Consider the following 23,690-nt stretch of genomic DNA (forward strand, 5'->3'; position numbering starts at 1 on the left):
TATCCTAGTGGACTTATTAATCTGTTTGTATTCCCTATGACTGTATTTAGAAAGCATTACTTATTTGGGATGGATGACATACTGTTAGTTTATTACAATGTACACATTTCAATGATTGAAGACTTCTAATGTTAGATGAATTCGCTAAAGCTAGACCAGCTAGTTTGCTGCATTTTGGTTTTAGCCTTTTTGTTTTACATTATACATATTATTAGATCATATAAAACGCGCAAACAAGTCAGCTTTTGCCTTCACTCATTTAAAAAAAAATGTATTACGTTATTTGGTGTTTCTCTTGTTTTAGGGCAGCACTGGTGGATGCTCAGTTCAAAGACAATGGGCAATATATATGTGAAAGGTAAATGTTCTCCTGTACTTTCCGTATTTGGATGAATTTGGGCAAATTATGGCATGACTTTAGGACAAGAATCACTAATTTAACGAGGGATGAAAATAAAATCGTAATTTTAAGGTCAACATGATCAAATGTAATAAACAATATGCGTGGAAACCCCGTTGATTGTGGATGTTTCCTACAGCACCTGAAGGCATCACCGTTCACCGCCGTGTGGCTGCAGATCTTTGCGGGTCTGGAGGACGGGGAGCTGCGGGGATGCTGCTGCCTCGGTTCCGCTGGTAGTCTGAGGGGGAAACACCGCAGTCATGGCCTCGGACAGTAAGTACGACCGTCTCTCACCTGTCAGGGCCGGAGGATGGATGCTGCTTTCAGGCTCTCCTCTTGTTTCTTTATGGTCTGGCTGGCTGATAGCGACCAGATGCGTAGGCCAATTGATTATCTTTTTCTTTTCTTTTTACCAAGCTGCATTTTATTTTATTTTATCATTGACATGTTTTGGCCTTTTTGTCAGCCTATCCATAAAGAAATACTGTGAATATTTCTGCAGTATTTCTTCCTGAAGCTCAGAGTGTGTTATTGCTCACTGGAGAGTTGGTAGTTGCCCCATCATGGCCACTTCAAGGAAGCCTATTTTTGTACCTCATGTTAAATCATAAGATATTCCGGGTTTGGATTGTTTATGCAATTCATCTCAGTGGTTATTATGACACACTGTCATTTTATCGTGTTGTCGTATTGTGTTTCATAATACAGGCCTGCGGTATATTTAACTGTGTGTTTTATTGTTATTATTAGTTATAATTCTGCTGTGATATTATACTTCATGTAATGTAGTAGTTATAGTGTAAGTGGATGCAAGTATAATTTTGAGATACCTTCACTTTAAGTATTTCCATCTAATTTATACTTAATAAATATTTGACAGTTATTTGACAAATGCAGTTACTGGTTACTTTACAGATTAAGATTTCACATAAAGAATGTTGCATTGTTGCAGATTAAACTACCAATATAAAGAATAGAAAGTAAAAATTCGCTGCACTAGCTGCAACTGCAGCTTACAATGAATAAAAAAATGTAAAACAATCATAGTTTAGTGATGCCACACGAAGTAAACTCATCAGAAATGTCAGGTGGCATCAAGAATATTGCTTGAACAGAAGTTAAAAGAGAATAAAAAGTGACATTCCTCTGGTTGTATAGAAGTCTATGCTTCATGTGTTAAAGCTGCATTCTCTCTACTGACCACCAGAGGGAGACTCCTCTGGTTGTATAGTCTATGGAAAAGGACTCTCTCTTGATTGATTCCCTCAGTAAACATTGTAAACATGAGTTTATGTCTCAATCTCTAGGTTCAAGTCTTCTTCAATACAGCATGATGTTCATTTAGTAAATTATGGTAATTTAGAGTCAAACAGACCATAAAGCAGGGGAGGCTACAAGGTGATTGACAGGTCGACACCAGCGATGTATACGGCGTCTCTACGTAACTCCTCCTCAGTCCAATATGGTCACTTCCTGTTCACTGGTTGCAAAACAGAGGTGACAGAGGAGGGTCACATAGGACCAAAAGTAAACACCACTCATACAGATGTCCCACTCGGTTTGACGAGGCTGATGTTCCACTCGGACACGACCTCCTAACCCGCTGCTGTGAACACGGGTGACAAGTGCTGTCGGGATTCAAAGCGGCATCAGAGCGCTCCATCAGGAGGAAGCAGTCGGCCGCGTGCGTCTGGTTATTGTGGCCTAGTTACAGGCTGCTTCCATGTCTAATTCATGTCTCTGGGAGAGGAGAGGAGCTCTCAGTCAGGACTCGGGGTGGTGTTTATTGCTGCTGACGGGAAATTGAATTCCTTGTTTGTTCCTGTTTGTTGGAAGCACTGGGATGTTGATGGGAAACCAGTCCGTTCCAGACGCGTTCTCCTGCAGCCAGCTTCACCTGCAACCTCGGACCTGCAGTTGGAGCTCCGGAGGGAGGAGGAGAGCTCAGCTCCCAGCAGCAGCAGCGTCTTTCTTCTTCTTCTTCTTCTTCTTCTTCTTCTTCTTCTTCTTCTTCTTCTTCTTAGCGTCTTTCTTCTTCTTCTTCTTCTTCTTCTTCTTCTTCTTCTTACTCCTCCTCCATGAGTGGAGCTTCTCCTCTTTGGGAACCGACACCATTCTTGGCCTTTGTTGCATTGGGAGATGAGATCGACCATAAACTCTCTTTGTCTTTTCACCATGATCTCCTCTACTTGGGAAACTCTTTATCTGTTTCACCCTAAAAGCTCTCTCAAGGGCTTTGTGTAAACACTTATTATTTCTCAGAAAACCAAAGTATCAAAGTATTTTCTTCTAATTTCTCCACGAGGAACCACTCTTTGCAGGAGTCTTTAATTGTCCCGCCAGCCCTCTTTTGCTCTGCAGCTTCCTCTCGCTTGTTGTGTCTTTGGAGTTCAGGAAGACGCCTCCGCCTCGCCCACTGGGAGGCAGGAAGCCAGCCCCGAGTGACGGCTCACACACGGGACGGCTGGGCAGCTCGGACTTCACCCAGAGGAAGAGGACGAGGAAGAGGAGGATTCCCAGGTCGGGTCTGTCCTCTTTTTTCTGGGGAGAAGACAGAAAGGAGAGAGGAGGAAAGAGGAAAGAGAAGGCAAAGACATGTCCAGCGAAGGAGGAACAAGTGAGGATGAAGGGAGTGAGTTTTGATTTGACCGTCTTCTTCCTGAAAACTATGATGATAGTGGTGATGATGATGATGAATATGATGACGATGGTGGTGATGATGGTGGTGGTGGTTGAGATGGTGGTTGAGATGGTTTAGTTTCACTTAGTTTCCAATATCTGTGATCATATTTAATCAATACGATCATTTAACGATAGATAAAAGTAAAAACAATGTGTCAGTTTAATCAATAAAATGTTAAAGTTGAAGTCAGAAGCAGAAGCAGAATCAGCTTTAATGGCCATGCAAGTTTGCACATACATGGGATTTAACTCCGGTTTCACTTTGCACTTCGTACTTTTACCCACACAATATACAGTAAACAAGATAAATATAAAAAAAAAGACATTAAAGACAGTAGTAAAAAAAAAGTGCAGATAGTGCAGATGGAAGAGTCTGATTAACTGTTCATCAGAGTGACGGCCAGTGGGAAGAAGCTGTTCCTGTGTCTGGTGGTTTTGGCGTACAGTGCTCTTTAGCGCCTACCAGAGGGGAGGAGTTGAAACAGCTGTCCAGGGTGTGAGGGGTCTGCAATGATCTTTCCAGCCCGCTTCCTGACTATGGAGGTGTACAAGTCCAGGATGGATGGCAGGCTGGAACCAATGGTTCTCTCTGCAGACCTGACGATCCGTTGTAGTCTGACTCTGTCCTGTTTGTTGGCCGATCCAAACCACACAGTGATTGAAGAGCAGAGGACAGACTGGATGATGGCGGAGTAAAACAGGATCAGCAGCTCCTGAGGCAGGTTGAACATTCTGAGCAAGCGCAGGAAGTACAGCCTCTGCTGGGCCTTTCTCCGGATGGTGTTGATGTTGGAGGCCCACTTCAGGTCCCGGGAGATTGTGGATCCCAAAAACTTGAAGGTCTCCGCCGCAGAAACAGTGCTGTTGTGAATGGGGAGGGGGGTAGTGTTGGCGGGCTCCTCCTGAAGTCCACTGTCATCTCTACAGTTTTGAGCTTGTTCAGCTCCAGGTTGTTCTCACCACACCAGAGGACAAGCTGTTCAACCTCCCGTCTGTACGCAGACTCATCACCGTTCCTGATGCGGCCGATGACCGTTGTGTCGTCTGCGAACTTCAGGAGTTTAACAGATGTGTCCCCTGAGGTGCAGTCGTTGGTGTAGAGGGAGAAAAGCAGTGGAGAGAGCACACATCCCTGGGGGGCGCCAGTGCTAATAGTCCGGGTGCTGGATGTGATTTTTCCAAGCCTCACCTGTTGCATCTGTCTGACAGGAAGTTTGTTATCCACTGTGAGGTGGGGGCTGGCACGGCGAGCTGGGTGAGTTTATGTTGAAGTACCTCCGGGATGATGCTGTTGAATGCAGAGCTGAAGTCCACAAACAGAATCCTTGCATATGACCCTGGGGAGTCGAGGTGTTGCAGTATATGGTGCAGTCCCATATGTATTGCCTCATCCACCGACCTATTTGCACGGTAAGCAAACTGCAGGAGGTCCAGCAGGGGCCCTGTGATGTCCTTCAGGTGGGTCAACACCAGTCTCTCAAATGATTTCATGACCACAGAAGTCAGGGTGACGGGTCTGTAGTCATTTCATCCTGTGATGGAGGATTTCTTGGTGACCGGGATGATTAAGGAGCGCTTGAAGCAGTAAGGGACTTCACACAGCTCCAAACACAGTTAAAGTATTCAAACTGTTCTACTATTAGATACGCTACAATTCAACTATTATGACTCAGTGAGAAATGGCGTCAGAATTGGTTTAGTCCAAACCTCAACATTGTTGCTAATGCATTCACATTATTACAATTATTACAAACATTTGTAACATTTTTACTCATATAATAACAGTGTTAACATTACTATTGATACATCAAATCACGTCATATTTAATGGACTAATTTATTAATGGACTAATTGTTTCAGCTGAACTTGTATGAACTTGGTGTTTGATTCGTAACAAAACATATATTTGTATTTGTTTTGTTCAAAAATCATAATTTGTAAAGCCGATGAATGTAGTAAAGTAAAAAGTTTAATGTTTCTGAAATGTAGTGGAGGAGAAACACTAGATAAACTTACATATTGCATCGTTAAGAGATAGATGAATGGTTCTCTGATACAAAACAAGAATATCATCATCTTTCAGAGTACAGAGATTTATTACAAATAAAGATAAAAGTGAACAAGAATAACCAATACAAATAACAGTAAACATACGAAACATATTTATTTAACATAATACATATATAACAACAACACTGTAGTCCGACCAATTTCAATAACTCAACTAATTAACAGGATGTTTGTCAGATATACACATAAATAATAAAGTTAAAAGTGAAAACATGCTGTTTAAAAAGAACAACTAGCAATAGATAATGAATCTAAAATCTATCTTTCTCCTCCAAAAAGTATGATATTATATTAATCTCTCTTTTGTCAAGTTTTATGAAATGTATTATTCTATTAGATGTTAAAATCTAAATGATAGATCCAGTTATTATTTATTTATTTGAGCTATATGGGTCATGTGGTCCAGGTGTCGTGCAGTTTGTAACCAGCAGGGGGCGCCTCAGCATCAGTGTAGTAAAGCTCAGTTTTCTGGCTCTGATGATCAATATTTCCAACATATGATCCTTAATGGTGCTTTCGTGCAAAAATACAAATACAAATAAATACAAAATGAAGATAATAATAATTATGAAAGAGCCTGATCACATCAAACATAAAAATGTGTTTTGTAAAGTTTAACTTGCAAACCAATATATAAAAGTTATATTTCATATGTTTTCACTCTATATATTTTTTTCATTCACTGCAGCTGTTGTGCAACAATTTCCCCTGGATGAATACAGTTCTAATTTATTTTACATAATTATATATTATGTTTTCTAATATCAGATTGAAAAAATGAAACATGCACTTTATTAATCCCCTTCTTCTCTGCATTTGACCCATTCCTGGTTGGGGGACAGTGGGCAGCCCTTTGGGGTGCCCAGGGAGCAGATGGGGGTTCGGTGTCTTGCTCGGGGACACTTCGACATATGAGCTATGGGGGGACTGGGGATCGAGCCGCGGTTTTCGGTACCTTGCGGTTTCGGGGCGACCACTCATCCACTCATCCCCTGAGCTACAGTCGCTGTTGACGTTTGCAGTCACACACTTCTGAGTCCAAAATTATGGAAGTTCTCCTTTTTAGTTTATTCGGTTTCAGATGGAAATATGAAGCTCTTTTGGATGAAAGCAATGAGATCAACGGTTGTTTTATATATTTCCAACATGGAAACATATTAATATATAAATAATATTATATGTTTCCAACATATAAAAGGGTATTCTGGTAACGAGAGTTGATTTTGAGGCGCCTCTCTCCACTTTGAACTTCTCTCCTTTTGACTTCTTCTTGCTCGCCGTCTCTTCATCTCTGCCCTGAGACGCTCTCGTCCTCTTCCTCCTAGGCCTCCTCGGCCAATTAGGACGAGCAGACAGGCGGCGCCATGGTAACGTGAGGCCGTCTTACACGTGGGTGGGAAAAGGCACACTCATTATACCTTAATAGAGCCACTGTGCTGTTTCCAGGGAAACTATGTTTTTCAGGTGTGTGTGTGTGTGTGTGTGTGTGTGTGTGTGTGTGTGTGTGTGTTTGTGTGTGTGTGTGTGTGTGTGTGTGTGTGTGTGTGTGTGTGTGTGTGTGTGTGTGTGTGTGTGTGTGTGTGTGTGTGTGTGCCTGGTGGCCACTGGGTCTAAGTCAGACTGAAAGACTCCGGTAAAGTTTTCACAGAAAGACAACGTGGGGAGGAGAGATGTTTCCGGATGTTTCCGGTGCCGACCCCGTATTGTAGTTATTGTACTCGATGGCGTCAGTAAAACGCTGCAGATAAGATGGACAAAAACTCAGGACACGAGTATAATGTTTGTGAAACTAGGCCTCTCTCACATCAGAGCTCCATCTCAATGTCACTGTTCTGGAGAAGCTTTGTTTTTCACACAGACGCACACACACACACACACACACACACACACACACACACACACACACACACACACACACACACGAGAGAGTGCCCGGATCAGAGAGGATAGAAGGGTGACATTCAAAATGAGCATGGATTTATTACGACAGAGTAATACTCTGACTAATAAGAATAATTTCAGAGTTCGTTAAGAGCGTTAAATTCTCCACATATGGAACAAAGCTTCGGGAGGATAGTTTGGTTTTAACGTTGATCTGGAATATGTGTTATTATTTTGTATTTCCAGCCAATCTCTAATGTGGGGTTCAAACACATTAGAGAGGCCGCCTCTGTTGACATGTTCATGCGTCACTTAATAACTTATTTTTTTAACGGCACTTTCCGTGCGTTCCACAGAGTCCCACCTCGGTTTTTATATCTAAACTATTTTATTTATTTAATTATTGTCTTCTTAAATATATAGTGTTTCCCGTTTTTTATTCTCCTGTGGACATTTTGCAAAGTGCACATTTTCTTTCTTTTTTAAATGTATTTTAAGAGGTTTTCTGTTTTTATTTATTTTTCAAATGTTACAACACTTTGAGCAACATCGTCTGTATGAAATGTGCTATACAAATAATATTTATTATTATTGTTATTAGCATCTAAAACCCCCAAAAGATGAAACTTCCATTTCATGGAAAACTTTTGGAAAAAAATAAAAGAATCTTGTTTTTTACATTTACATATATTTATATTATTGATACTTTTACTTCACTAAAACATCTGGATAGCTGAGGACGTAGCATTCAGCTGTGTGTTGTGTAGTAAGGACACACACACACACACACACACACACACAGTCCTACAATTAATTACCCACGTTAGTGACCTCACGATGAACTGAAAGAAACGCCCGGCACTCCGTTTTATTCATCGCTAGAAAAAGAAGAAAGAGAGAAAACTACAAAGCACTCGTTCTCTTTGTAGTTTCTCCTTAATGAGCGGTAACAATGTGGCCTTCACCTCCGCCACTGTCTTCTTCTTATTATTATTATTAATATGATCATCTAATATAAATATAATATAGTTATGATTCAATAAAACCAAAATGCAGATATTTTAAGATGTGAAGTTGTTTGTGTAGAATGTCTGTGTTGTGTGTGTGTGTGTGTGTGAGTGTGTGTGTGTGAGTGAGAGAGAGAGAGAGTGTGTGTGAGTGTGTGGGCGTGCGTGTGTTGAGTCCTGTATGTGCTTGCGTGCATGCATGCGTGTGTGTGTGTTAAGTCCTGTGTGTGTGTGTCTGTGTCTGTGTGTGTGTGAGTGTGTGTGTGTGTGTGTGTGTGTGTGTGTGTGTGTGTGCGTGCGTGCGTGTATGTGTGCGATTGTGTGTGATTGTGTGTGTGAGACGCACGTGCGTGTGTGTTAAGTCCAGTGTGTGTGTGTCTGTGTCTGTGATAGTGTGTGTGTCTGTGTGTGTGAGTGTGTGTGTGTGTTCAGTCCTGTGCGTGCGTGTGTGCGTGCGAGTGTGCGTGCGTGTGTGTGTGTGTGTGAGTCTGAGTGTGTGTGTGTGTGAGTGAGTGTGTGTGTGTGTGTGTGAGTGTGCGTGTGTGTGTGTGAGAAAGTGAAAGAGAGAGAGTTGAGTCCTGTGTGTGTGTGAGCAGCAGGTGTGAGGCCAGACTCTGACCCGGGTTTCTTCCTGTCCATCTGGATGCGGACAGTCGGAGACTCTCTCGGTCTCCAACACTGAGCTCAGTGTGTCTGGGACTGTCGGAGCAGCTGAGAGGGGGAAACTCCACTGTATGGCGGCACCTGAGCACACCGTCCAGACAGTTACTGTCACTTTGTGTTTGTTTAAGTTGTTTAACAAGTGTATTCACAGTCTGTTTTTAATGCCTTCGTTTCAAAGAGATCTTAGTCCTGAAAGATATATTATACCTTTGGGTTCAACTTGAATTGTTACAGCAGCAGAAGAGGGTCCAGAATGTTGTCTGTGTTTTAATCGGGAGATAAATACTGCATGTTTCATGTCAGAAAGTAGGCTGTTAGTTGAGCGCTTTGGAGATGTTATGGCCTCTTTCTCAGATTGCGTTATAAATGTTACAAAGGGCTCGTGGACGTTTTGGGCAGTTTTAACAATCTGATGCTCGACTTTTCAAGGTAACAGTTATTGTACCATATTTTATTGTATTGGTTTATTTGGCAGGGACAGAGCACATTATGAAACATTCCTGTAAATTAGGCAAGAAGCCATTTCTTCTTACAAAGTCATCCTACAAAAACAGAATATCAGATTAAAATGACAATTGTATGCATAATTCACCCCTTTATAAGCATGCAAAAACAATAAAAGAAGAGATAACATTAATATGAGTAGGAACCTCATTCAGGCTCATAAAACGACACATGCAAAGCGATAATTACGTTGAATACAAACATGGACGACAGAGACAAGATTGTGTTGCATTGTTAGACACTAACGATGCAGAGTATGTAAATATATATTTTCATGCCGTCTGTGAGGACGATCTCTGTTCTGAATCGGTAGAAGTTGCCCCAAAAATATCACACAGTATTTAAAGTTATTAAAATAAGCTCCACAGTTACATTAAAGTGATACATGCAATTATGATCCAATAATATAATATATATTACCCTGAAATGTACTAGACATTGATTAGTTTTGTTTTTCATGCTAATACTTCCAGTACTTTTACTTTTTGAACTTGAAGTAAATGTTCGTTCTTTTACGTAGGTTACACTTAGGACAGCACTTTTACTTGTATCATATTTTACTCTGAAATATCTACTTTTTCTTAAAGGTGCAGTGTGTGGATTTTTGTGGTGAGTTTTCAGATTGGAACCAACTGAAAACATGAACAGTCAAAGAGCTAGCTGGTTTGGGTTGTCCGTTCTGCTTTATGGCTGTAACTCGACTGATCGATTAGTTTACTTAATCAACAGATCCACAAAACTGAGTTTCTCCACGAAGAATCACACAAAAACACAATTTTTAACCTTGTGTTTACAACAATTCTTATTTTAAGGTGATTGAAACACTAAGGAAAAGATACTTATTGTATTAATTTAGATCCCCCTGAACGTTGCACGCTATGCCTTTTAAGTGAATAATCTGTACTTCTTCCACCACTGATGCAAATACTGCTGCATGTGGAAGGATGGATTAAACCAGCTGCTGTTGTTGCTCAATATTTCGCCACCACACACACCTACACACCCACACCCACACCCACACCCACACACACACACACACACACACACACACACACACACACACACTGTTGCTTGGCGATGTGAGTGGATGTATTTTTTGCGGCTGCAGATTGACGGTGCATCTGTACAGCGTGGGAGATTCAGTTTCTAAAAATGACGTGAAGAGAGAGAGAGAGAGAGAGAGAAAAAAAAAACACAAGGTTGTGTTTGAAATACATGAAAAACACATAATAGTACTACACACACACACACACACACACACACACACACACACACACACACACACACACACACACACACACACACACACGCCTACGCTGTCGAGTCCTTGCTTTGGCGTCGGCTCTCAGCAGGATGTGCACTTGTCTCCGCTTGCTCCCATTGATTCACTTCTCTGCTCTCTGAGGCGTTACCGTGGAAACGGGAGACAGCAGCGACCCCCCCTACACACACACACACACACACACACACACACACACACACACACACACACAGTTATACATTTGTTTTCTATTCATCCATGTTGAGTCTCCGCCGCCTCGTTGAGAGCAGAGTAGTACGCCTCGTCTCCTCTTCAGCGTCTCTCTTCCTGCTCTTGTTTGTTTACTCTTTCTCCGTTTGGTTTCTTCCCGTCTGGTTTTCAATCCGACTTTTCACTCCGCTTTTCAGTCTGTTTCGATCCAGATGTTTTTCTGCCTCTCCCAAATTTCTGACTTATCTCCTCACCTGCCATTCACGTTGATCTGTCTCCCATTTCTTCTTCCTCCTGCGCTCTATTTTCTGTCACTCTTTCTTCTCCTTTTATACTTTACTCTTCTTTACTCAACTGTCTTGTACAAAAGTTTAAAGCGTGACATTTTGTGTGTCTTTGCAGGGAAAAAAAGATTAAAATCATGAATTGACGTGTTTTGGTTCTGGACATATTGCCAGCATTAGTTTACCGAACCCGTTCCATGTAAAACCCTCGTAGCGTAGCAACCGTAGCTCGACACAACGTTAGCATGGGCATCTGTGCTCCTCGATCTTGGAAATAAAATAGATACAAATCATGATGTTAACTAGCAGCTCTTTATTTATCTGGAGAAGTTTATACTCAAGTTAGTCCTCATCCTCAAATCTATTTGTGAAACATAATGTTTGAAAATATAAAACATTTATCGGAAGTAAGCAATCAAACGGTTATGTTAAAAAGAACAGTCTGGCGTATTCTAAAATATTATGATGTATTCTAAAATATTAAATTATGTTCTTAGCCTAAAGGCCCATTTAAAAGATTACCATTGTTAACAGCGTCTCGTCTCTTCTGCCATTCTACCTGTCACCCACCTCATTAGCTTATTCTGTAAACCTGTTAGTCACACCCACCTCGTCAGCTCTAGCACTCTTACCTGCCCACTTTGCTGCACCTACTCCCTTTAGTATTTAAGCCCGAGCTTCACACACACTCACTGCCAGATCGGTCTCAGTGTTCTGCCAGACCATCCAGTACTTTTTCCCACCGACCGTTACCCCGGTACGACCCTGCCTGTTTGGACTTCTCTGCCCCAGTACGACTCTGCCGATTGAAACTTCTCCGCCTTGCCTCTGCCCCGGTACGATCCTACCTATTTGGACTTCTCCGCCTTGCCTCTACCCCGGTATGATCCTGCCATTTTGGTCTTCTTTGCCCCAGTACACCCCTGCCTATTGGAACTTCTCAGACTTGCCTCTGCCCCGGTACGATCCTACCTGTTTGGACTTCTCCGCCTTGCCTCTGCCCCAGTACAACCTTACCTGTTTGGACTTCTCCGCCTTGCCTCTTCCCCGGTACGATCCTACCTGTTTGGACTTCTCCGCCTTGCCTCTGCCCCAGTACAACCCTACCTGTTTGGACTTCTCCGCCTTGCCTCTTCCCCAGTACGATCCTACCTGTTTGGACTTCTCCGCCTTGCCTCTTCCCCAGTACGATCCTACCTGTTTGGACTTCTCCGCCTTGCCTCTGCCCCAGTACAACCCTACCTGTTTGGACTTCTCCGCCTTGCCTCTGCCCCGGTACGATCCTGTCTGTTTGGACTTCTCCGCCTTGCCTCTGCCACGGTAAATGCCAAAGCCTTCTGTCCCCAACCCCGGGATTCCTGCCTTCTTCTCTAACTGTTTCCTGTATGTTCTGAATAAAACTTTGCTTTCCACTCACTATTGCGTCTTGGTCCTTACCACAACCAGAATAGACTGAAATGGTAAAATTGTGGCTTCTGTGCCAAGAGGTAGTAATAATTTTACAGTTTTTAGAACTCTGATCTGTAAAACAGAGTGAACGATGGCGTCAATTACGCGCCAGAAATGACAACAGTGACAGTGAGTCAAGCCGATGCTTCATGTGTTAAAGCTGCATTCTCTCTACTGACCACCAGGGGGTGACTCCTCTGGTTGTATAGAAGTCTATATAAATAACTCTACTTCTCTCTTGATTTATTCCCTCAGTAAACATTGTAAACATGAGTTTATATCTCAATCTCTAGTTTCAAGTCTTCTTCAGTACAGCATGATGTTCATTTAGTAAATTATGGTAATTTAGAGTCAAACAGACCATAAAGCAGGGGATGCTTTAGGGTGGGGCTACAAGGTGATTGACAGGTCTCTACCAGAGACGTATACGTCACTCCTCCTCAGTCCAGATATGGTCGCTTCCTGTTCACTTGTTTTAAACAACCACATGGCGACGGCCGTATTCCAAGATGGCGTCAGCAGTAAGCCCCAGGATAGGCATATTGTAGACGTTGCCTTTATCGAGCGTTTGGGGTCGTTTTTGCATGCATGGAGAATATTTAATTAAAAAAATTGACCAATCACAGCTGAGCAACCGAAGCTTTTAACAGCAAGTTGTGTGGATTGAATGTAGACAGGGCCTTGGTTGAGGACGCTGTAAATAAAATAAAGACTAAAGGAAAAACTGAACAATACGTTCAGAAATATTTGTTTTCAGTTTTTGCTTGATAAAACTACCAGTGTGCTTTTGAGCAAGGCATCGAGGCTACCTCAAATACTAAAGTGTCACTCGTTCTGTCTGTGTGCATCACATGTACCATGCGTACTGTGTGTGTGTGTGTGTGTGTGTGTGTGTGTGTGTGTGTGTGTGTGTGTGTTTCCAGACTGCCTGTTTGTGTGGTCTGATCAGTGTATCATTGTGTGTCCCCTCTCCCTCTCCCTCCTCCTGCCAGTCCCCCCAGAGGCCATCGGCTTCCTGTCGGCGGTGGGCGTCTTCATCGTGGCGCTGGCCGTCCTCTTCCTCTTCATCAACAAGAAGCTGTGTTTCTCACGCGTCGGCGGCATGCCATGTCTGGAGCATCGTCACACCCACCGGAAGAAAACACGCCAGGGAATCCGCCAGGGGCTCGGTGAGTGAATGAATGTATTTTTATGCAGTTTTCGAAAGTTTTTTAAAACATTGATTAAGAGAAATAATAGTTTGTCACAATGTTAAACACTAACCATGTCATGTTGCTCATGAATATACCTATTATTATTATTATCATTATTATTATTATATAGCACATAGTATATTTGCCATGCAATGTATTTTTTCTCTTATCTGCATTTTCTCTCCAGCACATGTAGTCAAACAGATTCAGTCAAGTCTTTAAAGTATTTAAAGACTTGAAATTGAGCCTAATTTGAAAAATACAGGAAAGAACAGACTAACACAATGTTTGTTTTATTCATTCATCCTCTACTTAGGTGATTCATAATAACCTCAATAAAGATTGTTTTTCACTAAAAAAGTAAGCTCGCAAAAACAAACATGTGTGTTTGTGATGTAAATACATGATTTTAAGCGTTGGAAATCATAATATGGGATAATATTGTGAACTATTTCTTCTTGCAATATTCATATGTCGTCTCATGCCTGGCCTCCAGCTTTGAGTCCTTGCACAATGTGGCACCAAGTGTCGGGAAAATATCCCAATTCAAGGTTCATTAAGTGGCCATTCTGGAGCTTTCTGTCATGTCGCATGATCTTCGTCAGCAGATGGAGTTTGCTTCTTTATCGTGGAGCTGCAGACGAAAACATTTTCAAAAATGAAGTCTTTCAACATTTATTTTAATTTCGAAAAGTTTGGAAAGTTTCATGTAAAAAAAAAAAAAATTGTTTTTGACACGCTTGCATTGATATGCGTTGTTTTGCACGAGTACTCGTTTCCCCAAATCTCTACAACAGAGGAGGCGAGTGCAAACTCAGCAACAGAGCAACAGCTAGATGTGTTTTATTTCATTTACGGTGTAAATTTATGTACCTTTAACATATGTACACATCCATCTTCTCATCTCTGTCTCTCTCATAAAGACAGAAGGCAAGACTATTTCCTCAAATGTTTCTCGTCAAGGTTCAACCTTTTTACGTAACCTGAAACATCTCAGAGAATACGTGACTGCCGTTTGCATTGTGACTCCAATTAAACCCTTCAGTAACAGAAAGGTAACGTGGCTGAGTTTGTATTTGTGCAGCGTTTTTTGTTGGCGAGCGTGCACGTGTGTGTGCATGAGAGAGAGAGTTGAGTGAGTCAGCAGCAGCTCACAAGTAAAACGTTAACATTATAAAAACCTTGAAGAAGAAGAAAAGTACAGTCACCCAGTAAAACTCTTTTCTTTCCTCCCACTTGTCAAACACTGTGAACACCCAGAGCACAGGTTATAAAGGTGAACAAGAAGCCCTAATTCACTGTGTTAATAGTTTTTCTGTGTGACATTAAATAACGCACAACAAGCGCCTGTTTTGTTACCTAATCTTGAAACCCTGTTTGTCAATTTAATAATTCTGAAGCTGCCGGTATCGAGTTAAAACAAATCCTGTTTGAAGAAGCAGTACGGAGCTGGACAGTTTATTTAATCTTTCCAGAATTAGAGCCCACTGTATGAAAATGGCTCAAGCTACAACGATAGCTTCCCCCCACTTTTGACCTCACACAAGTGAACCCTACGCACCTCAGTTTGTACTGTAAGCATCGTCAGGCGTCGCCATGTTGAGAGCCGTTAAGAGGCAATCGAAACGCTCTCAATTTCGCATTTTTGGACCTATAATACAATGAAGATTATGAGTAAAGTCTCACAACAAAATATGACAGTAAAGCTTGTAAAATATAGCGATAACCCGACGTTGTTAAAGTGAGAGCTTCCTCCATTTTTTTTTTTTTTTTGCAGAAATAAAAAACGGTTTTGGTCCTTTATAATTAGAGCAAAAATGGAAAAAGAAGAAGAAATAAAAAACCAGCAGCATGTTTGAATCCAGGTGAGACTGAGTCAGAAAGCAAACACTGAGTTTGTTGACTCTCAACTGCCGCAGGTGGAGTCTCTGGTATTTCCAGTTGGTTTCCTGAACAAACAGCACATCCTGTTGGGACTCAAACGGACTGTTCAGTTATGTTTTAGTCAAACTTTATGTAAAAATGTAGTTCAAACTCGATTCAAATAGCTTTACTTAAGCAGAGAACAAGTGGAACTCAAGTATTCAAGTACTGCATCGACAAACTACTTCTACTATTTATTTTCATTTCTACTTCCTTTCTACGAAGAGGTAAATATTGCACTTTTTTTTTTTACAACAAATAACAGATATAGTTAAACATTTTGCTGATCAAGTACTTGATTTATAAAAACAATTTTTAAAACATTTACAAAGTTCTTTGGCAAGACAAACTAAGGAAACATTTAATCACTGATTAAACAGAACAGAAGATACTGACAGACAAATAAATACAAATAAAATAAAATGATTAACTATAAAAAAATTAAAAAAATAAAAGTATAATAAAAATAAAAGCAGGAAAAAGAAGACGTCACATAGACTGTTACTGTTTTACTACATTTAGCTGATAATACGTTTACTTCAATTATGGTTCCAATGCAGTACTTTGACTGTAGTAGTAGAGTATTTTCAGCGTGGTATTATTACTTTTACTGTAGTAAAGGATCTGAATTCTTCTTCCACCACTTGAATCGGAGTAAAGTAGATACTGACACAATAAAAAAACTAATAAAAATGCAATAAGATAAAATATCGAATGATTGAATAATAAAATAAAATAAAGAACTAGAAAATTTCACAAGAAATTTTGAAAGTGTGGCTACTACTGCCGTAAGACGTCGCAATATGTATACATTACCGGTAGTGAGATGTGTTATTGAGGTAACACATCTCTCAATAACACAATAACCTCAATAACCTCTGCCACCTTCAGAATTATCAGATCAAATGACTTTCTTTGAGAGGGTGAAAAACGTAGTTTTTTACACAATGAAAAAAAAAATCCTTAACCGAAAGCCAAATAAAAAAGAGCCAATCAGACTTCTTCTATGGGAGGAGCCTAATCGGATTCTTTGTGTTGTCCATTTTTCCCCAGCAACAACAGACTCATTGGGTGAAAGGTCGATCCAAGTTGTATCTCCTCACTCACCAACTTTCTGGGGTCAAAAAACGTGCGCGCACACACACACGGGCGCACATAGACACACACAGTCAATCATTTTGTGATAATTCTGTGTGTGTGTCTAAGTCTAATGTATGATATATAAGAATGTGTGTGAAATGTTTTTTGTAGAGTTTAAAATAGATTTCAGAAATTTCTAAATTTCGGTTAGGGTGTTGTCTGAGATGTGTGTGTTTGTGTGTTAATGGGAGGTTATTAAGGGGTTAAACCCGTATATTCAGGCTTAACGAGAATTATACCGAAGAAAGATAAGGGGTAAAGTACCTGTAGTGGATTTCTATGTTCCTGAACTTGAATAAAAGCCAAGGGGATTGAATAAGTTCAAGGATTTAGAGATTAGTTTATATTTAACATTAATTAGAATAGGAGGAGGGGAGAGGAGCTCTTTGCAGGTGTCTGGGTGAAAGTCTCTGTGGGTGCAGCTCATTTGCATAAGGCGGGAAAACCGTGGGTGTGGCTCATGAGCGTCTGACAGAGGACGTTATTAATGGTCTAAAATGTCTATTTGTGTGCCTTATTGGTAATATTAGGATGTTTAAACCGTGTCTATGAGTCTTAAGCTTGTTTAAGTGTTTAATAAGAGGAAGCATATGGAAGAAAAGAAGTTAAGAGGCGTTTATTTGTGTCTTGAGACCGGTGTAAGTGTAGGTAATGAAGATGGGCCATAATTCGAGGTAGGGCGCAGAATTGAGTAGGGAGGTGTGGTTACACCAAGAAATAATACTATTGTATTTGACAGACAAACATGAATCCCATCCCATCACGAAAATAATGAAATCATGAGAAGCACAAACAGTCAAGTGTCAGCTGACCAACTGACAGTTCCTCCTGCGCATGTGTGTGTGCGCGTGTGTGTCACCGTTGCCATGGTGTTCACTGAGAGAGAGACAGGAGAGTTGATTTAATGAAAAAACTAACTTTCAAACTACTGTATTTGACAGACAACCATGGATCCCATCACGAAAATAATGACATCATGAGAAGCACAAGACTTCTGAGAACGTTTCCGTCTACTTAAATATTTGTAAGGATTTATAAATGAGGGCGTAAATTCAGTTTGTAAAGTGCTCACGTTTCCGTCATGAGAGAAAATTGTGGTCCGATTTAACATGGAGGTTAATGGAGCAGTTGGCCGGTCTTCATGTCGCTTTCAGGCTTGCTGACAAAACAGTATACATTTGTTGGATTCCACGACGCATGTGTACCACCGGCACAATATTTCCAACGTTTTCATATATAAATTATGCCTCAAAAGTCAATATTGTGGAGTGAATGGCAAAATACAAATACAAAAAGGTTGTTTAGGACACAGCTCCTCGTGCTCTAGCGATGACATCACAGCTCTAACCTTCCCCACACACACCCATTGTAAACTCTGAAATGGTTCCCACATTTTCCTAAACTTGAACAATAATTACATGAAAACTGTGCTAGCTATCAGAGAGAGAGAGAGAGAGAGAGGCAGGAGGAGAGAGAGAGAGAGAGAGAGAGAGAGAGGCAGGAGGAGAGAGAGAGAGAGAGAGAGAGAGAGAGAGAGGGGCAGGAGGAGAGAGAGAGAGAGAGAGGCAGGAGGAGAGAGAGAGAGAGAGAGAGAGGCAGGAGGAGAGAGAGAGAGAGAGAGAGAGAGAGAGAGAGAGAGAGAGAGAGAGAGAGAGAAATCAGATTAACTAATATCATGTCAGCCACGGAAAGTGGGGGGCCAGACAGAGTTAGACAGACAGGGGGCGGTATATAGATCGAATGGCGGGAAAAAAATAGCACTCAAACACTCATGCGAAAAGCCCATTGGGAGGGGCAGAAGAGGGAGAAGACCTTAAAACAATCATGTCAGCCATCAATTAACCAGAGCTGCTCAATGTAAAAAAGTACAACTTTGCCTCTCTCCTACCCAAGACTTCAATTGGTTTGTTTAAATAAAATGAAATGAATAACCATGTTTAAATCCATGAGTCAGTCACAACAGATATGAATAAAAGCAATGAAATCATGAGAAGCACAAACAGTCAGGATGTCAGCTGACCAACTGACAGTTCCTCCTGCGCGTGTGTGCGTGTGTGTCACCGTTGCCATGGTGTTCACTGAGAGAGAGACAGGATAGTTGATTTAATGAAAAAACTAACTTTCAAACTATTGTATTTGACAGACAACCATGGATCCCATCACGAAAATAATGACATCATGAGAAGCACAAGACTTCTGAGAACGTTTCCGTCTACTTAAATATTTGTAAGGATTTATAAATGAGGGCGTAAATTCAGTTTGTAAAGTGCTCACGTTTCCGTCATGAGAGAAAATTGTGGTCCGATTTAACATGGAGGTTAATGGAGCAGTTGGCCGGACTTCATGTCGCTTTCAGGCTTGCTGACAAAACAGTATACATTTGTTGGATTCCACGACGCATGTGTAGCACCGGCACAATATTTCCAACGTTTTCATATATAAATTATGCCTCAAAAGTCAATATTGTGGAGTGAATGGCAAAATACAAATACAAAAAGGTTGTTTAGGACACAGCTCCTCGTGCTCTAGCGATGACATCACAGCTCTAACCTTCCCCACACACACCCATTGTAAACTCTGAAATGGTTCCCACATTTTCCTAAACTTGAACAATAATTACATGAAAACTGTGCTAGCTATCAAAAAATGCCCAATTGGGCAAATAAACTCCAGACTTTTGTCAACGTTTTAAACTTTAAATCATTTCTCTACGATACATTATGGCGAGTCACTGTGGGCACAAAGATGTATGTTTTTTTGCTCTCTTCAGTCCGAAACCCCAGTCAAGTGAATGGGACAATTTCTCGCCGTTTTTCGCACTTTTCGGGAAAATGGCTGGTCGAATCTCTTAGAAAAGTCATAGCTCACGATTCCCGATCGGGCCGCACGTTTTGATGTATTTTTTACGCATGTGCGGGCAACGCTGTGGGAGAAGATACGGTCCAAAGTTTGGCGGAATAAGAAGAATAATAATAAGTAATAATAATAACTAGAAAATTTCACAAGAAATTTTGAAAGTGTGGCTACTACTGCCGTAAGACGTCGCAATATGTATACATTACCGGTAGTGAGATGTGTTATTGAGGTAACACATCTCTCAATAACACAATAACCTCTGCCACCTTCAGAATTATCAGATCAAATGACTTTCTTTGAGAGGGTGAAAAACGTAGTTTTTTACACAATGAAAAAAAAAATCCTTAACCGAAAGCCAAATAAAAAAGAGCAAATCAGACTTCTTCTATGGGAGGAGCCTAATCGGATTTGTTGTGTTGTCCATTTTTCCCCCAGCAACAACAGACTCATTGGGTGAAAGGTCGATCCAAGTTGTATCTCCTCACTCACCAACTTTCTGGGGTCAAAAAACGTGCGCGCACACACACGCGGGCGCACATAGACACACACAGTCAATCGTTTTGTGATAATTCTGTGTGTGTGTGTGTCTAAGTCTAATGTATGATATATAAGAATGTGTGTGAAACGTTTTTTGTAGAGTTTAAAATAGAGTGTCTTGGATGTCAGCTGACCAACGTCAGTTGGCTCCTCCTGCGTTTGTATCACCGGTTGTCGTGGTGACAGCCCTGATTGGCTAACTTAAAACAGGTGTGACACTGTCACAGAGCAGGAGACTGGACTGTGGATTTAATGAGAAAACAACCTTTCAAACTAGTGTATTTGACAGACAACCGTGAATCCCATCACGAAAATAATGACATCATGAGAAGCACAAGACTTCTGAGAACGTTTCCGTCTACTTAAATATTTGTAAGGATTTATAAATGAGAGCGTAAATTCAGTTTGTAAAGTGCTCACGTTTCCGTCATGAGAGAAAATTGTGGTCCGATTTAACATGGAGGTTAATGGAGCAGTTGGCCGGTCTTCATGTCGCTTTCAGGCTTGCTGACAAAACAGTATACATTTGTTGGATTCCACGACGCATGTGTACCACCGGCACAATATTTCCAACGTTTTCATATATAAATTATGCCTCAAAAGTCAATATTGTGGAGTGAATGGCAAAATACAAATACAAAAAGGTTGTTTAGGACACAGCTCCTCGTGCTCTAGCGATGACATCACAGCTCTAACCTTCCCCACACACACCCATTGTAAACTCTGAAATGGTTCCCACATTTTCCTAAACTTGAACAATAATTACATGAAAACTGTGCTAGCTATCAGAGAGAGAGAGAGAGAGAGAGAGAGAGAGGCAGGAGGAGAGAGGCAGGAGGAGAGAGAGAGAGAGAGAGAGAGAGAGAGAGAGAGAGAGAGGCAGGAGGAGAGAGAGAGAGAGAGAGAGAGAGAGAGAGGCAGGAGGAGAGAGAGAGAGAGAGAGAGAGAGAGAGAGAGAGAGAAATCAGATTAACTAATATCATGTCAGCCACGGAAAGGGGGGGGCCAGACAGAGTTAGACAGACAGGGGGCGGTATATAGATCGAATGGCGGGAAAAAAATAGCACTCAAACACTCATGCGAAAAGCCCATTGGGAGGGGCAGAAGAGGGAGAAGACCTTGAAACAATCATGTCAGCCATCAATTAACCAGAGCTGCTCAATGTAAAAAAGTACAACTTTGCCTCTCTCCTACCCAAGACTTCAGTTGGTTTGTTTAAATAAAATGAAATGAATAACCATGTTTAAATCCATGAGTCAGTCACAACAGATATGAATAAAAGCAATGAAATCATGAGAAGCACAAACAGTCAGGATGTCAGCTGACCAACTGACAGTTCCTCCTGCGCGTGTGTGCGCGTGTGTGTCACCGTTGCCATGGTGTTCACTGAGAGAGAGACAGGAGAGTTGATTTAATGAAAAAACTAACTTTCAAACTAGTGTATTTGACAGACAACCATGGATCCCATCACGAAAATAATGACATCATGAGAAGCACAAGACTTCTGAGAACGTTTCCGTCTACTTAAATATTTGTAAGGATTTATAAATGAGAGCGTAAATTCAGTTTGTAAAGTGCTCACGTTTCCGTCATGAGAGAAAATTGTGGTCCGATTTAACATGGAGGTTGATGTAGCAGTTGGCCGGACTTCATGTCGCTTTCAGGCTTGCTGACAAAACAGTATACATTTGTTGGATTCCACGACGCATGTGTACCACCGGCACAATATTTCCAACGTTTTCATATATAAATTATGCCTCAAAAGTCAATATTGTGGAGTGAATGGCAAAATACAAATACAAAAAGGTTGTTTAGGACACAGCTCTGTAGTGGATTTCTATGTTCCTGAACTTGAATAAAAGCCAAGGGGATTGAATAAGTTCAAGGATTTAGAGATTAGTTTATATTTAACATTAATTAGAATAGGAGGAGGGGAGAGGAGCTCTTTGCAGGGGTCTGGGTGAAAGTCTCTGTGGGTGCAGCTCATTTGCATAAGGCGGGAAAACCGTGGGTATGGCTCATCAGCGTCTGACAGAGGACGTTATTAATGGTCTAAAATGTCTATTTGTGTGCCTTATTGGTAATATTAGGATGTTTAAACCGTGTCTATGAGTCTTAAGCTTGTTTAAGTGTTTAATAAGAGGAAGCATATGGAAGAAAAGAAGTTAAGAGGCGTTTATTTGTGTCTTGAGACCGGTGTAAGTGTAGGTAATGAAGATGGGCCATTATTCGAGGTAGGGCGCAGAATTGAGTAGGGAGGTGTGGTTACACCAAGAAATAATACTATTGTATTTGACAGACAACCATGAATCCCATCCCATCACGAAAATAATGAAATCATGAGAAGCACAAACAGTCAAGTGTCAGCTGACCAACTGACAGTTCCTCCTGCGCGTGTGTGTGTGCGTGTGTGTCACCGTTGCCATGGTGTTCACTGAGAGAGAGACAGGAGAGTTGATTTAATGAAAAAACTAACTTTCAAACTAGTGTATTTGACAGACAACCATGGATCCCATCACGAAAATAATGACATCATGAGAAGCACAAGACTTCTGCGAACGTTTCCGTCTACTTAAATATTTGCAAGGATTTAGAAATGAGAGCGTAAATTCAGTTTGAAAAGTGCTCACGTTTCCGTCATGAGAGAAAATTGTGGTCCGATTTAACATGGAGGTTAATGGAGCACTTGGCCGGTCTTCATGTCGCTTTCAGGCTTGCTGACAAAACAGTATACATTTGTTGGATTCCACGACTCATGTGTACCACCGGCACAATATTTCCAACGTTTTCATATATAAATTATGCCTCAAAAGTCAATATTGTGGAGTGAATGGCAAAATACAAATACAAAAAGGTTGTTTAGGACACAGCTCCTCGTGCTCTAGCGATGACATCACAGCTCTAACCTTCCCCACACACACCCATTGTAAACTCTGAAATGGTTCCCACATTTTCCTAAACTTGAACAATAATTACATGAAAACTGTGCTAGCTATCAAAAAATGCCCAATTGGGCAAATAAACTCCAGACTTTTGTCAACGTTTTAAACTTTAAATCATTTCTCTACGATACATTATGGCGAGTCACTGTGGGCACAAAGATGTATGTTTTTTTGCTCTCTTCAGTCCGAAACCCCAGTCAAGTGAATGGGACAATTTCTCGCCGTTTTTCGCACTTTTCGGGAAAATGGCTGGTCGAATCTCTTAGAAAAGTCATAGCTCACGATTCCCGATCGGGCCGCACGTTTTGATGTATTTTTTACGCATGTGCGGGCAACGCTGTGGGAGAAGATACGGTCCAAAGTTTGGCGGAATAAGAAGAATAATAATAACTAGAAAATTTCACAAGAAATTTTGAAAGTGTGGCTACTACTGCCGTAAGACGTCGCAATATGTATACATTACCGGTAGTGAGATGTGTTATTGAGGTAACACATCTCTCAATAACACAATAACCTCAATAACCTCTGCCACCTTCAGAATTATCAGATCAAATGACTTTCTTTGAGAGGGTGAAAAACGTAGTTTTTTACACAATGAAAAAAAAAATCCTTAACCGAAAGCCAAATAAAAAAGAGCCAATCAGACTTCTTCTATGGGAGGAGCCTAATCGGATTCGTTGTGTTG

At 41.1% G+C, this 23,690-nt stretch overlaps 1 protein-coding gene across 1 annotated transcript in view; it reads left to right on the forward strand.

The window, feature by feature from the left end:
• Positions 1-11,848: 11,848 nt before the first annotated feature.
• The window catches only part of syt16 (synaptotagmin XVI), a gene marked incomplete at both ends in the record, with an annotated part of 28,352 nt that continues 16,510 nt past the window's right edge, over positions 11,849-23,690 (forward strand). Inside the window, 2 exons of the mRNA XM_079223666.1 lie at positions 11,849-12,254; positions 13,338-13,583. Coding sequence (XP_079079792.1) covers positions 11,849-12,254; positions 13,338-13,583 — 652 coding nt within the window. The remainder of the gene's footprint in view (positions 12,255-13,337; positions 13,584-23,690) is intronic.

This window comes from Taurulus bubalis (assembly GCF_910589615.1).
Source record: "Taurulus bubalis genome assembly, chromosome: 1".
NCBI classification, from domain to species: Eukaryota; Metazoa; Chordata; class Actinopteri; order Perciformes; family Cottidae; genus Taurulus; species Taurulus bubalis.